General features: G+C 39.1%; 1 protein-coding gene across 1 annotated transcript in view; it reads right to left on the bottom strand.

Moving 5' to 3' along the window:
* Positions 1 to 470: 470 nt before the first annotated feature.
* LOC308681475 (uncharacterized protein) overlaps positions 471 to 15,778 on the bottom strand; it is a 29,681-nt gene continuing 14,373 nt past the window's right edge. Inside the window, exons 3-7 of the mRNA XM_081350410.1 lie at positions 5,914 to 6,048; positions 5,762 to 5,805; positions 5,455 to 5,596; positions 5,208 to 5,315; positions 471 to 5,100 (exon numbers count right to left, since the gene is read on the bottom strand). Coding sequence (XP_081206536.1) covers positions 1,736 to 5,100; positions 5,208 to 5,315; positions 5,455 to 5,596; positions 5,762 to 5,805; positions 5,914 to 6,048 — 3,794 coding nt within the window. The 3' untranslated portion in view covers positions 471 to 1,735. The remainder of the gene's footprint in view (positions 5,101 to 5,207; positions 5,316 to 5,454; positions 5,597 to 5,761; positions 5,806 to 5,913; positions 6,049 to 15,778) is intronic.

Here is a 15,778-nt window from a genome sequence, read left to right as displayed (position 1 = left end):
GAGATAGGCCAAACACTGTTGATCGAAGTTTAACCAGGTTCATATCACGGCTATGGTAGCTGATAAACAATTAAATAAAATCTCCGTCGAGTGCTGGAGAGAAACTGACAATATCAACGCTAGGCCTACAGATTTTGTCCAAACTTACGATCACACCAGATAAACTTGCAAATGTCAATTTGTGAATGTAAAACACTTTTTTTCTTACTTCAGTCTTTCTGTTCAGTGTTATTCTGAGTGATTATGTTCATAAATCAACATCTTATCCCCCTTTTAACCGCTCTATAAATATTAAACAGTAGCAGGAAAATTATATCTAAACCTCGACTTGTCAACACTTAAATCTTGTGTGACATCTTTATTGTTAGCTGAATATATTTTGTCTGTGAAACCACATTTGTGATATTGACCTAAAGACTACAATTCTGATACAATTCTCAAAATGCAAGTGATTGTAAAACATTCATAATGTATTATTTTATTTGAATGATTTGTAATGTAATATTGCAGTATAATCTGTTAAAAATATGGCCAGATTTGAAGTCACCATGTATCTACTTTAGTAACTTTACAGTCTTTAATCTTGTCATATGATGAAACATTGTTAAACATGAATAAACATTATCATCTTTGATAATCTGTTTTGGAACAATGTGTAAATAAGACATTTATTTTCTCCTTTATAGAGAACATAATAAGTAGACAAAGCTTGCTGAAATCAAAGGAACAGCAAATCAAAAAGTTAGCATAGTGCATGAAAACAAATATATTAAAAACATTATTTTCCTTTTATTTGCACGGTCTGTGTAGACTGTAATATACATCAACTTAGAGTAAACTAATGAACTTCTCTTTGAAAAATAAAAACAAATTAATCAATAGAAATCCCTAAACAGAGATTTGCACCTTAGACCTCTTGTTTATGTGGTGTCATGACTTTCTGACCACCTGCTTGACCCTACTTGCACAGTCACAATGATGAGAAAACAGCTTTTACTCTATTCATTTGCTTCCATCATTCTGTTTCTCGCACACTTGACCAGATTCCTTGTCTACATTCCTATTTATGGATACTTGGGGCGGGGAGTGCTAATTTTATTATTACAATCACATATATTGATTTGGTGTTTTAAAGTAAAATATAGACTTATAAAAAGTACACAGCAAACATCATAGATGGAAAAAAGAATAATCACACATCCCCACCCCAAAATCAGTGGTCCATACTCCCAACTTACTGTTCTTCTTCTCTTTGCTTAGCTTCTTTTCATTCTTTATCCTACATTCTTAACCTTCATTTCTTTTGCAATGCTCTTATATTCAGTATACACCAATACCTCTAAAATTCCACTATAGAGTTTGGGTGGTAAACTGTTTTACAAACATCATTCTCATGGTGCTCTCCTGTAGATTTCTACAGTGCTAGAAGTTAGCATGGCTTCTGTCTAGAACTGAGGACACATAAATAAAAATAAGAATATTTATAATTTCCAAATACCAGTGACATGCATTCCCATGAAAGAGAATCAGTTACACTAAACCAGTGTACAAAAAGTGCAATATGCCTATCTGTACATAAAGACTTTTTAAGTATTTTATATTTCAAAATTGCTTAAGCAGTTTGAGGCTAAGACCTAAAGCCTTGTTTATCTGTGAAAAAGCAAAAACTTTAGAGTTAAATCATTTGTGTATGTGTTTGTTAACTTGTTTTTCTCTCATAGTTCTCTGTCTGTACTTACTGTCCGGCAGTTTGTACAGTTTCTGTTTGCTCATGCTCAGTCTTGGCAACAGACTCTGCCTCTGCAGAGTTCTGAACAACGCTCTCAACCTTAGCGTTAGGTTTCTTAGAAATAGGTGGAGGAACTTTGTTAGCAGTTTTGTGTGAGTCATTACACTTGGCTGAATTGGAAACAGATGCGAACTCTGCCACCAGAGTCTTCCTCAGGTCAGCCTGAACCTCTAAGGATGACGGTGTCTCTATCACGACCTTCTTTGGGCTCTTAGAGAAGATGAAGCTGGCCGTAGCTGCAGGGGAGTTGGGTACAGTGGTGCCATCAGTCATGACTGGGAGAGGGGAGCGCTGACCAAAGAGCTTGGCTTGCTTGTCTTTTGAAGACATATTGGCAGCCTTCAAACGAATAGCATCCTGGAGACGCATGGAGGGGTTAGTGGGCAAAGACACTGCGGGAGGCATGGAAGAGACAGTGGGCATTGGTGTTTGGGGTTTAGGTTGCTCACCCTCTAGCTTTGAGGGTATTTCAATGGTGCTTGATTGCTTCTTTGGATTTTGCGGAGGCTTGTTGAGTTCTTGTGCCTGAAGTTGAGTCTTTGGCTCACTTATTGATTGGTCCTTTTGTCCCATTGTGTTCGGCAGGGTAGCAGGGACAGGTGCTGTAACTTGGATTTGTTCCTTGAGTGTTTGAGGTTTGGGTTCTGGTTCAGAACAGGGTTGTTCAGTTGCTGGTTCAGTAGGAGCTGAAGTGTTACTTGGTTCGGAGATTGGACTTGTAGCTGATGAGAATGCTGGCTCAAGTATTGTGTTTTGGGTTTTTTGAACAATGTTATTTGATTTAGTCTTTAGTTCAGTTGACTCTTTCTGAGTATTTGATACAGTGGTTGTGTTTGTGTGCACGTTGACAGATGGAGATTCGGATTTTGGCTCTGTGCCGGACAGAGCTTCCAAATCCGGGGGCAGTGATGTCATAATCAAAGACCGTCTAATTGGTTTTGGTGGCACCTCTTGATTGACTCCTGATTTTGGTTTGGGTTGTGATGGTTTATCGAGATCTACAGCCTGACTCTGATTGGACTTTATCGACCTGAGACGAACCGTCTGTAAGAGAGACTGGGTGACCACTGGACTGGAGGTCTCCTCTTTGGCCGGAGAGGGACTGCTTGTCTGTTTCTCTGTTTCTGTTGTCTCTAGTCTGTCCTCCATTTTTACATCAGTAGGTAGTGGAGGAGGAAGAGGAACATGTTGAGATCTTACATCAGTGGGTAGTGGAGGAGGAGGTGGAGTAACGTTGATTTGTTGAAAAGTTGCAGATAATGTTACTAACACATTGGGTATTGAAGATTGGGATTCTTGCAGAGGGGGTGGGATTTTCTGTGGTTCAGAAGGTGGTGTTGGTGGAGGTGAAACATCTGGTGGTGGAGGTGGAACTTCTTGTGGTGGTGGAGGTGGATCTTGTGGTGGTGGAGGTGGAACTTGTGGTGGTGGAGGTGGAACTTGTGGTGGTGGAGGTGGAGGTGGAACTTGTGGTGGTGGAGGTGGAACGTCTTGTGGTGGTGGAGGTGGAATTTCTTGTGGTGGTGGTGGTGGTGGAACATCTGGTGGTAATTGAGGCATTGTAAGTATAAACCGTGGCGAAAATGGTGGGGGTGGCGGAGGGAAGTCGGTATCATTTGGCACAGCGACAGGAGTTGCATAAGCGGTGCCTACTGGAGGCGCCGGAGGAGGAAACAGAGGAGGTGGAGGGATCCAAGAAGTCAAGTCCTTTATAGCTTTGGCAGCTAGCGTAGGAGATGAAGGAACAAAGTCTGGAGGGGAAGGAGGAGTTTTGGCTTGTCTGTTTGGCATTGGTGGGCAATGTTCTGGGGGAGGTGATGGAGACGGGGTGACACTGGCGGCAGGTGCTAAGGATTCAAGTTTGGCTTTTAGCTCCACTGCCTGCAACACTGATGCTGGGTCACCATTTGATGAGGTCATGTCTGGTTCATCCACAATTTTAAGACCTCTCTTTTTAGCCCAGCTTGCATAGTTAACGGGGCCAGGCCCACACAGCAGTTCGAAAGTATGCTGGTTGTGAGCCCAGGTCTCTGGAGGTGGAGCTGGGGGAGCCAGTACTTTGGGATGGTTAGGAATGTCAAACAGAGACCAAAGAGCCATTACAGCTGGGGAAGAATTGTTACCATTAATTAAACTTGCAGACCGAAAGATGTTCTTCAGTTCAGCAAGCTTACTGGTGCCATTAGTGTATGAATGGGGTGCGCCATTGGAAGACATTTGAAGATTATTTCTGTATGTCTTTAGCTCAGCTGGCGTGGTTTTCTTGTCTATGCTGACTGGCTGGATCTCCTTTGATGGGACAGTTGTGAGTCCATTGGAGGGAAATAAGCCTCTCTTAGGGTTTAACTCATGAGTGGTCACGTTCATTCCAGATACAGAAATAACAGTAGGGCATGGTGATCCATCTGGAGCGCTGACATCAGACAAGTAGTATGGATTTTCAGATATCTTCCTGTTCTGTTTCCCGTGTAAGGAGTATGACCTGTTGGGAGGAGCTGGAGGTATCTTGCTCCGTTTTATCACTGATAAGTTACGTGTGAAAGCATCAGCAGATCCTGTTTTTCTGCTGTCCTCCTCTTCTGTAGAGTCCCCATTCCCATGAGTAGTTCTAAACGGAGCATGGGAACCACGGTTGTTCAGCTTGACTGGTCTAGCCGTGTTCTCAACCTGACTTCCCCTGCTGGCCACACGGGGAGTGCTACTGCTGGAGATGGTGGAGGAATCAGATACTAGTGTCTCTGATGATCCTGAGCTGCTCCACCCAGAAAAGTTTGAGCGGGTTGAGTAATAATTTGAAGAGGCTCTGGAGGATGGACGGGTGGAGGAATAATTTGAAGAGGCTCTAGAGGATGGACGGGTGGATGCTGGGCTGGCTGACACCAGGCTACTCTTGCTGACGGTTCGGACACTGCTGCGACTTCGGCTGCGACTGAGTTCCACAACATCCACAGATGGTGGAAGTACAGCATTTGGAATGATTTTAGACATGTATGTGGCCTGAGGTGAGACAGACATGACTGCACCGGTTGGGTTCTCTGTCCAAGGAACAACTAGAGTGCCTGCTCCGGACTTTTCTGGATCTACAGAATGATTTACGGACCTTTGGATTATGTCATCTTTGGGTATAGCCAGTGTGGGAACCTCTGTGTTGTGTTTCTTAACTGTGTGCAGATTCTCTTTGCCCTGTAGATGGTCTTGTACACTAGCAGAAGCACCATCCACAGTGGAAAATATGGCGGGTATTATCATGTCTCCATTGGACAGCTGGCCATCAAGAGGATTGGTGGTGATCCATTCTGCCCTGTCCAACCCTTCAGATACGACATATTCAAAAAATAAAATAAGTAAACATACCATGTTTTCCACAAAATAACTTAAAGACATGCTGTACAATACAGAAGACTGCAGTGAAACATACCCAGTTCTCTCTGGATGTGTCGAGGAATTCCTACAACAGTTCTCAAGTGTTTCCTACGAGACTTCTTCTCTGCAGTCTTATCCGGCTTCAAAGGTCTAAACGTTGAGGCTGGAAAAAGGAAATGGAAAACAATGTTGCTGTGACATTGCATATTTTATATGAATTCGTAAAGCACTTTATGAGGATACCAAGCCATGGTCTTCTTATGGCAAAAATGGATATGACTGATAATATGTTTATGTGTCACCTTGGCGTTTGAGTCCTGAACGTGTTGATCGTGATGACATGGAGGAGCACATCGAAACAGAATCAGCAGCTGTGCTCTCAGATTCAAAGCCTCTCAGTTCACTGAAGGCCATGCTGCCTTCAGTCTGAGCTGTTACTGTTGACTAAAGTAAGCAGCATGGTTAATCCTCTATCGTCAATCAGCAATTTAAAAGCATAGAACAGTTGAGGTACACAAGCATCAAGCAGGCTGTCACTCTAATGGGAACATAATTACAAGCAATCGTAATAGGAACTGAGGGCGGACTGATGCATGGAGGAACACTTACAATCATACTTTGGTCATCAGGGTAGTCCGTCCCATTCCTATCATCTGGAACATAAAACATTATCTTAAATGAACTGCTGTATGCTGCATGTATTTAGTGCAGAGTAAAAGGAAGTCTATTAAGACTCTGATTAGGAGTTTGATTTTTCTTACCCTCCTGCTGCTGTTTTAGGCCCTGCTGGGCCTCTGTGTGCAGGTCTAACACATATTTAGGCCGATCACCCTCCACAAACACATTTTCTTGGAACTTCTGAAGAGAAACAGCACCCACAACAACCTCTTTAGAGCCTGCAGAGAGAGAAACAGAAAGTAATACATTTAATATCTAAAATATATGCAGGTGACAGACAAATACACTGTTATAAAGACAGAATAGAATGTTTCAAATCTACATGGCTTTGATGTTTTAAAAGTAGATATACCCACACAAACAACTGCATGCTAGGCTAGCAAATAAAATAGTGACTTATCATTTGTTTCTGACCTTGGGTAGCTCAGTTTCAGAAACAACTAAAGCTCAAAGTCAATTATCTCATTCACCTAACCAGGGTTTCTCCTGTGTTTTAGTGCGGCATCCAATTGTGACACTTTATCTCTATAGAGACTGACTGTCCTTTAACATGTCAATTACATTGTGCAAAGACCATGCTTAAATTATCCATGTGGCCTGATTTCACCCTGCTAATTCACTCATTATTTCTTGGGTTTTCGGGAGCATTTTTTCCAGTTTTCAAACTATTTCTATTCATTGCATCTCAATCAGAAAGTTGTTTGTAATTCACTGCACTGTGATGACCAAACAATTATTCACAATACAAAAAGTTGATTAAAAAAAACCCTCTGAAGAACAAACTTTTAAAACTGTTAAAACCAGAATACTGTACACAACACATCATTCACCCTTTACATGTAACATGACATTGCATGTTTACATTAATTATACTGCATACTGAAAAGTAGACATGGATTATGTACATGGGCATAATATAAACAGCTTAAAGACTTTCCAGTCAAATTTGACAAAAAAAACAACAACTACCTTTTGATTTAAAGAAGGAGAGAAAATAACTGTCATTTTGATTTAGCAAAAGCACCATGTCTGAATTACCACCGGAGTTTAAAGTGATTACCGGTACATCCTTAGTCTCTGCTAAAGAGGGCGCCAGCACACACAAATTTTAGAGTGAAGAGCTTCACTTAACTTCAACTAACACACAGTATTTGGAGAGTTTTGGCAATCCTAATACAGATAAATACCCCATAACACATGAATAGGCTAAAATATGGTATAAAAATGATGCCTGAATTTCAAGATTAAACCAAGGTAGCGCAGAGCAAAAGGTAGACCAAGAGTGTAACTGCATAAAAAAAAGATATGAAGAACCTTTAGGTTATGGATTATTTACGGTTTCTTGAGGTTTTAGGTTATAAACAAAGCTTACACTGAATATGAAGATGAAGCCTGTGCCATACCACCAATACTAATTACCTATGGCATTTGGCTCACGATTTCAGGTTATAATTAAGAAAATAAAAATAATGATACACTTTGAGTAGATATGAGCAATGTGACAAGCTCTGAATTAAGTGCCTCATTCATATGTACTACATTTATGATGCTTTTATAGTTCTTTTTTTGTCCACATTGTGTATAACATTTTGTGTTTCATAAAGGAAGAATAAAAAAAATACAAGAGGTGAGTAAACGACGGAATTTCCATTTCTGGATGAACTGTTCCTTTAAGACAGCTGTTCAACTTGTTCATTTTCTCAACACTAGATGGAGTATCAGAAGAAGAAGAAAATTGTGAGGTCACACAGGTATGCTTAAGGAGAACAAAACCTGTTGCTCAACCTGGAGAACAAATACAGATTTCCCAACAAATATCAATGTAGTACATCAACAAATATCAATTTAAAAAAAAAAAATCCTTGTAGATGGTTAAGTAACAGATCTACATTTGGTACATAGTCTGGCCCTTCACACTTAAGCATACCCTTTAATATTGCACTTGAATTATTTAATTTCTAGTTGGTCAGCGAGGACTGCAGTGAGAATGAGGAAACCCAACTCAAACCAGGTCAGACATGTCATCATCCTACAGCCCTGAGAGACCCGCCCACTCTTACATCACATGACTGGCCTTCCTCATCCAACTTCATTAATCATCGTAAGAGAAGACGACCAGTAAGATCTGCAATCATATTTTAAATGAAGCAGCATCAGAACAGAGACATTTTGTTCTTTAAATGTATTAAACATTCACCACTTTTTTCAACTGGGAATAAATTTTAATTAAAAACTGCAAGAAAAAGAAAGTGAAACTTTTCTTGTCGTTGAGATTTCTGAGCAAGAATATTTCTGTATGTCTCACTCTGCTGCGTCTTTAGATGCAGACAGCCAAACCACAGATAAAATGTTCCTGCAATGGTTTTGGAACATTTAAAATAGTTGGACAACCACAGAGCTCATCTTTCAGCCCTGAGAAAGATAACATGCTGTGTATTAAAGTCAAGAGAGACTGCACTCTTAGGCTTGATGCTAATACCTATGTCCTCTTGTAGCTTATTGCTTTTATAAAAATGACCACATCAGCAATATGATAAAGACATCAATGTTCAATTTTTAATAACAGGAATCATATAATAAGTCCTTCTCCAGTCCAGAAAGACAATTTTAGACCAAAACATTAACGTTACATGATTTTACGTGCATTTATCAACATTTTACATCTTTGAACGTTGCTTATCCATACAGAATTTAAAGTTATTTGTTTTATAAAACTACATAAGTGACATGAATCCAATATGAAATGCTCCAATCTAATGGTAAATACTCTTTCTGGGTGTTTGTGTGTGCATAGAGTATTGCGTTGATTGCCAAAGGTTATATAATCTGTACCGTGACCTAAATTGTTGTTGAATGCATTCTCAGAAGTTCAAAAGACGTTCTGAAAACTTGATAACCTTCTGAGAAAGCAAAATAAAAGCAGCACAGAGTAAGAAAGACTCGTACATGCCTGGACCTGTTGAGGGCAGATTTCAGAACAGCTGCAAGTCTTGATTGGGATAAAACTCACACAGAGACAGTTTAAACTTCGGTTTTAATTGAACTAAACCTTATGTTTCATGGTGGTTGCGCCTTTCTATCAAAACCCGTCAATGGCTCAAAAACAAAGAAACATCAGTTTATCTCAGTTCTGCGAATGAAACCTTGACTATGTCACTCGAGAGACTTTATTCAGGAGCCTGATGCTGCCGTCTTTCAGAATAGATTTAATAAAGGTTATTAAATGTATAGTAATCAGTAAAGTCAAGCCAAAGGTGAAAAGACAGTAAGCGAGGAAGAAAGAGGAACACAATGTGCTAGAATGAATGATAGAGATTAGCCATGTAAACAGGCACAGTTCAGTTTTCATCATTGGCAGCTGGATCCCACAGGCAATGTGTGTGCTGGCAGGATCTCAGGACTGCCCTGCCCTGACAATGCCTTCTGTGTTTTTGACAACAGGGGGCAGCATTTCGGGACTGATTTCATGCCATACGTATAGAGTGGTGCAGGTATGATGTTACTTTGTAGGCGAACTGGCAGGTCGCATCACACTGGTTCCCTCAACAAAAACCCAAAAGGATTTTCCCATAGGAAAAACTTTTGGACTATCGCTAAAAACAAACTCTGTGATCAACAAAAGTTTATGATACTTGCATGTTTTATCCATCAAGATAATTATCACAGAAGAACACAACTTTTATGAATTTTGAAGTCTAAATGCAGTGGCCAGATGTAAAAAGCTAAAGGTTGGCTATAACGAACTACACCACGGTCCCACACCACTTCCGACAACTCTCTTTTAGTTTTTATCTAAAAACATTCAACAAGTTTGAGTTCGAAAAGTTTGTAAGAGCACAATTATAACCATAACGATGCTGTAAAAGTAGACTGAGTTTACCTGTTCGGTGTGATGGCGTTTAATGTCCTCGACAGCCTCTGTAGTCGCATTTAGCCACTTGTTAGCAACCGCCTTTTTCAAGACGCGTAACAGAAAATGTCGGGTAATATTGATGTGTTTTATGTCATAGAATAAATCGTGAAGTGTCTTGAGCTTGTGTTCACCGCATACCTTATTCCAGCCATTTAACAAAAAAAAAAAACATTCAAAAATCCCATTGACTTCAGGGCGATGGAACTGGAAGTGCTAAAATGCTAACTCGCTTTGGCGTTTTGGCTTACAAAGTGATGTCATACTGCACCACTCTATAAAGACTAGTGTTTTCAATGTATAAAGTCCCCAGTTTTATTTAAGCCTGTTTCTCACAACAGTGTAATAGCAACAGCAGGTGCACAATTAACTTTCATATTATCATTTTATAAGTGATATAATTGTTAACAAGGGCTGGAAGTGAAAAACGCCTATATTCAGATGTTCATAATTCATGACCAGCACCACCTCTTGTACCACTGATTGAAGAATTGACCTTCCAGAATCTGGCAGTAAGTTTTGAGAGTTCATTTTAAGTCAATATTGGCTATAGCCAATAAACAATACGCTGTTGGTGTGTTCCTAGATCTAACCAAAGCTTTTGATACAGTGAATCATGAATTGTTACTTCAAAAACTGTATAGATATGGGATTAGAGGAGTGGCCTTCTCTTGGCTCCAGACTTATCTGAAGAATAGATCACAGTATGTCCACACTAATGGCACTGATTCCCAGTCGCTGACAATTACCTGTGGGTTGCCACAGGGGTCAGTGTTGGGTCCGTTTTTGTTTCTTATGTATATAAACGATCTTTGTTTAGTTTCAAAAACATCAAACCTTATTTTATTTGCTGATGACACCAGCATGCTTAGTTGTGGTAAAAATTTAGAACCATTGATAGATATAGTAGAAAAACAATTATCATTGTTAAAGAAGTGGTTTGATTCTAATAAGTTAACCCTTAATTTAAATAAAACCAAATTTATAGTTTTCGGAAATCATGCCATTAATGTGTGTATAAATTTAAGGATAAATGATACTGAGATAGAACTAGTGAATGAAATAAAATTTCTTGGAGTATTTTTACAAAATAAGCTTAGCTGGAAGCCCCATATAAACTACATCAAGGCAAAGCTATGTAAATCTCTTGCAATAATATCCAAAGTTAAAGAACTTTTAAATGAAAAAAATTTATATATTTTATACTGTTCCCTGGTTCTCCCGTACATGACCTATGGCCTAGAAGTTTGGGGAAATACTTACAAAACTAATCTTAATCCATTAAGTATCATTCAAAAAAGAGCTATCCGCATTGTAAATAAAGTGGATTACAGGGCCCATACAAATGAGCTCTTCATTAAACTAAAAGCACTAAAATTGAAAAACGAGATTGTGTTTATAATTTCCGGAAGGAAGAAATGTTTCAAAAAACATATGTGAGAACGAGTGCAAAGCAGCATTGTGTTTCTTTTGTTGGGATTAATGTGTGGAGTAAGTTGGACCAAGAGCTAAAAGACTGTAAAACCTTAATTCAATTTAAAATTATTTTGAAGAAATCAATCATAAAAAAATACATTGAGAATGGATGCTAAGGATGTAAAATGTAAAAATGTATAACTTCATGTATAAGACATTGGCAGCTTTACTGATTATGTTTTGTAAATGCACTGGGATAGGCGCAATAAGCATTTGCTTCTGCCAATTCCATTTCAGACTTTATGTTGATTTATGTCATCATTTGTTAAATGTTTAAATGTCTGAATAAATAAATAAATCTGAAATCTGAATCTGAATTTCCTACCCTGAAAGGACCGTCTTGCTCATTGTTAGTAGCAGCTCACAGCATGACTCCCTCACCACCGCTGCTGTTGTCTGACTTGAACTGGAGCTGCTGGTACCTCAAGAGTCATTCTCAACCTTGTATTTATAGAAACAAAGAGGCACTTCTTCCGATTCAAAAAAGTAAAAAAAGCCTTTATTCAAACCATGGCTCACTCTAGAAACATTAAAAATGACTAAAAATGACTAAAAACACTACACAATGATGCATTTCGGCCTTTCAGCATTCCTCAGAGTGTCAAAAATGAGTCACTGTAATTAGTTAGTCAGTAGAAATGGGAGAAACTAAGGCTGAATCCGAAATCGGCCCCTAAACTCTCAATCGCCATTCCTATACGTTAATACCGTTCACTTTAAAGGAACACTCCGACTTTTTGGAACTTTAGCTTATTCACAGTATCCCCCAGAGTTAGATAAGTCCATACATACCCTTTTCATTTCTGTGCGTTCTGTAAGTGTTATTTGACGCACCCACCGCTAGCCTAGCTTAGCACAAAGACTGGATGTAAATGGATAATGGTAGCATACTAATCCCAAAGTGACAAAATAATGCAAACATTTTCCTATTTACATGTTGTGATCTGTATAGTCACAGCGTGTACAAATAACAAGGCTATATGAGATAGAGACCATTTTTAATCGTATAAATACTGGGAACTATATTCTCACTAGGCGTAGGAGCACAGCTACTTGGGCGGAGTGGCTACTTGGGCGGAGTGATTAGCGCAGCACACGAGACACCCTGTTGTTGATTTAGCAGTGCTCCTACGCCTAGTGAGAATATAGTTCCCAGTATTTATACGATGAAAAATGGTCTCTATCTCATATAGCCTTGTTATTTGTACACGCTGTGACTATACAGATCACAACATGTAAATAGGAAAATGTTTGCATTATTTTGTCACTTATTGGGATTAGTATGCTACCATTATCCATTTACATCCAGTCTTTGTGCTAAGCTAGGCTAGCGGTGGGTGCGTCAAATAACACTTACAGAACGCACAGAAATGAAAAAGGTATGTATGGACTTACCTAACTCTGGGGGATACTGTGAATAAGCTAAAGTCCCAAAAAGTCGGAGTGTTCCTTTAAGGAGTGAATGAAAACGAGCGAGCAAATTCGGACAGCCGTTGAGCGTACAAGGGCTGTACACTCGTTATTGCAGTGCAATGTGGGATTGAATGAGTGCACTCAATAAGGTCCACTATGGTTTCCGACACCACTACAAATGGCTGTCCTCTCAAATAACGCCCTATTTGAGAGTATAGGGGCGATTTTGAATTCAGCCTAAAAGGACCATTCAGAGTCTTTCTCAACCTATCCATCAAATCTTTATTTGTTTTGTTTTGTTTTTTTAAATCAGTCTTCCTGTATTTCACAACACTTCAGCTTGTGATTCTTATTAAGTGGGGGTCATGTTTCAGGATTCCTTGCCTTATCAAAGTCTCTGAGAACCTGTACTTCTGGAGACTCCAGTGTGCAGTTCTGGAAAATTGAGAGATGAAGGTGAAGAATTAAGTGTAAAACTACCAGAAAATTAAATTTTTAAAGTCTTTTCTACTCAGCCTGGTTATTTTTTGTGTGTGACCCTACTGACCCAATGAGCATATAATATAGAAGTTGTCCGAGAGGGGCTGCCACATTACTTTCATTTTGTGTATGTTTATTTTGATATTAAAGTTTCGTTGAACGCTCGCCGCTTCCCACCTCCTTCTTCCCTGAACACGAACCTTGTTACAAGTATGTATGCATGTATGTTTTTTTTTTAAATATATTGATTTTATGATTTATTTAGCTGGAGATAAACTTCAGAAATCTTATCTTAAGCAAAGTTATCTTAAAAAAAAAACCCGATTTAATAGAGCTATCTGTATTGGCATCAATACCTGGGCTATTGGCTTTAACAGTGCCAAAAGAAAAGAAACAAGAGGTATTGCCCATCACTTACTGATTAAATGCTGATTGTGAGTGTGACAGAACATAAATTAATTTATGATTTAACACATTGAGTAATTTCTTTGATAATTACTGTAAATTATAAATGGTTAGCAGAAATTGGACCTTGAAAACCAACTTGAATGACATGAAATCTAATTTACAAAGGGAGGGGGCTCACATTTGCATCCAAATGTTAAATAACTTTACTTTACTCAGAACTCAAACTCCAAACAGTAGACTATAAACTGCTTCAATATAGTCTGTATTCAATCACTTACTGAACAGAAAGCGTTGTTTGTGTTGTCTCTGACCTGTACTAACTCGCATCAAGCCTGACAGACATCTTTTATCAAACAATGGGTGACACACTCACTCCATATTTTGTGTTGCTTCATAAAAGCCTGCAGTATATTGCAAAATATCATTTCAATAAATATGCTTAGCGCAGTTTCTGCTGCGTTTAGTGTGCGAAGCCCAGCACAAGTAGGCTGAGTGTTGAAACCTTAGATGCAGAGCTGCTTCTGCTTGTTGCAGATTGAATGCTGTAACCTGTTAACACAAGAAATGCAATGAAAACATGCTGCTGCAGACAGGAGATGTATGCAACAGGCCTTAAACTTAATCTGCCTTGGAAAACTGTCCATTTGTCCCAGAGGCATTATCCATTCAAAATGCAGGTAAAGGTTAACTGAGGCAAACATCACTCATCTAAAGCCGATACAAAAGTCTTTGAAAAGTAAGTTGATTGATTACAGGTTTATCATACATGCACACAATCTGTGTTTCGATTTTGGATGATTTTAAGAAAGAGGTAAGAAAGGCCTCTGCCTGCCACACCTATATCACATAACCGTAACATAATATTTGCTAATTCGGCAGTTAAACCCAGCAGAGGTACAATTGCTACATAAATCGATCAATAATATAACATTTCTTAAAATCTTACAGCTCCTACAGCTGGTATCATGGAAAACACAAAGCTATTAAAGCCATCCATGTAGTCAATCCCTTTAATTGGATGTGTGCATCTTTTAAGCAACATTCATTTTAGAATGTTTTCACACTAGTTTTGAATGCTTGGTGCAAACTAGAGTTTAATTGCCAGTGGTCATAATACTTTGGGTCACTTGCCGCATGCAAATTATCATTCTAATTTAGAAATTTCTTCTTTCACTTTTGCCCTAAATCAAGTTCTAACAGGTAGCCTACCACTGCAGTGCAAGCGCACAAAATTGAGAACAGATAACCAATCTATACAATTTAAAAAACATTATATCAAGCATCGCGTTAGTTCAGGCAGGCCATGTCAGCCAAGCTCGCATCAGCTAATAGCCAGTTGTGCCTGACGTGTTCCAATCCAGTGTCGACATCTATCACAACGGCACATATAAACTCCCATTCCTTCAGCATTTCCTCCATAGCATCGCTGCTCGCATTTAAACTCCCTCCTCCAACCCCAACTCCACCCAAACAAACCTTTAGTCATTCTGACTATTTAGTTTTTCCCGTACAGTTCAAAACATTGCAAGCTTTTCGATCATGTATTTGTATTTTCACAACTCATGTAATTGAGAATTGTAATGCATACTGGTTCTGTTCTGTACCCCAGGCGGGATTGACTTGCTGCTCTCCCCGCTCTGTCCAGGCATAGCAGGAGTTTTGCCCAGAACCATACCGCCAACACTAACTGTATGCTATAATTGTAATAAATTTATATACTTGGCGAAGTGGTCCTGACTGAATTTCAGTCCAATTTAAAGTCATATCAGACGCTCAGTCAAAATTCCTCTGGGAAGTAGCATACTTGAAACCCCCCTGATAGAGAAAAATCTTTACTATAAAACAGGCAAGCTGAAACAGATTTGAAATCAACACTTTACAACCTATGGCTTGAAGGGGCTACACACACATACCAAGCTAAATATGGATGTTGGACGTTATCTAAAAAGATTATGGCTTTAGAAACATTTGGAGGCAATGAATAATATTAAAAGTCAGCCTGAATCAGTCTATTTCTAGCACAGAGCTGAGTTCTGTTCACAGGACTATGAAACAGAGAAAGAGCTGAGAATAGAACCAGTTACCCAACTTTACACCTGTTCATTGTGTCAGAATCTCCAGGGCAAAGCTCAGGAAGGCAAGGAATTCTGCACAAACACGCCCACGCTTAACAATAAACAACACGCACATAAACTTTGTCTGTATTCATCTCTCAAACCTTCCCTTATGTTAGAAATGGTGTTGAGGAATGATTGGCATTT

The sequence above is a fragment of the Scardinius erythrophthalmus genome (genome assembly GCF_964197995.2).
Source record: "Scardinius erythrophthalmus genome assembly, chromosome: 21".
NCBI lineage: Eukaryota > Metazoa > Chordata > Actinopteri > Cypriniformes > Leuciscidae > Scardinius > Scardinius erythrophthalmus.
Note: the sequence above shows the minus strand (reverse complement) of the source record. Positions and strands in the feature narration are given on the sequence as shown.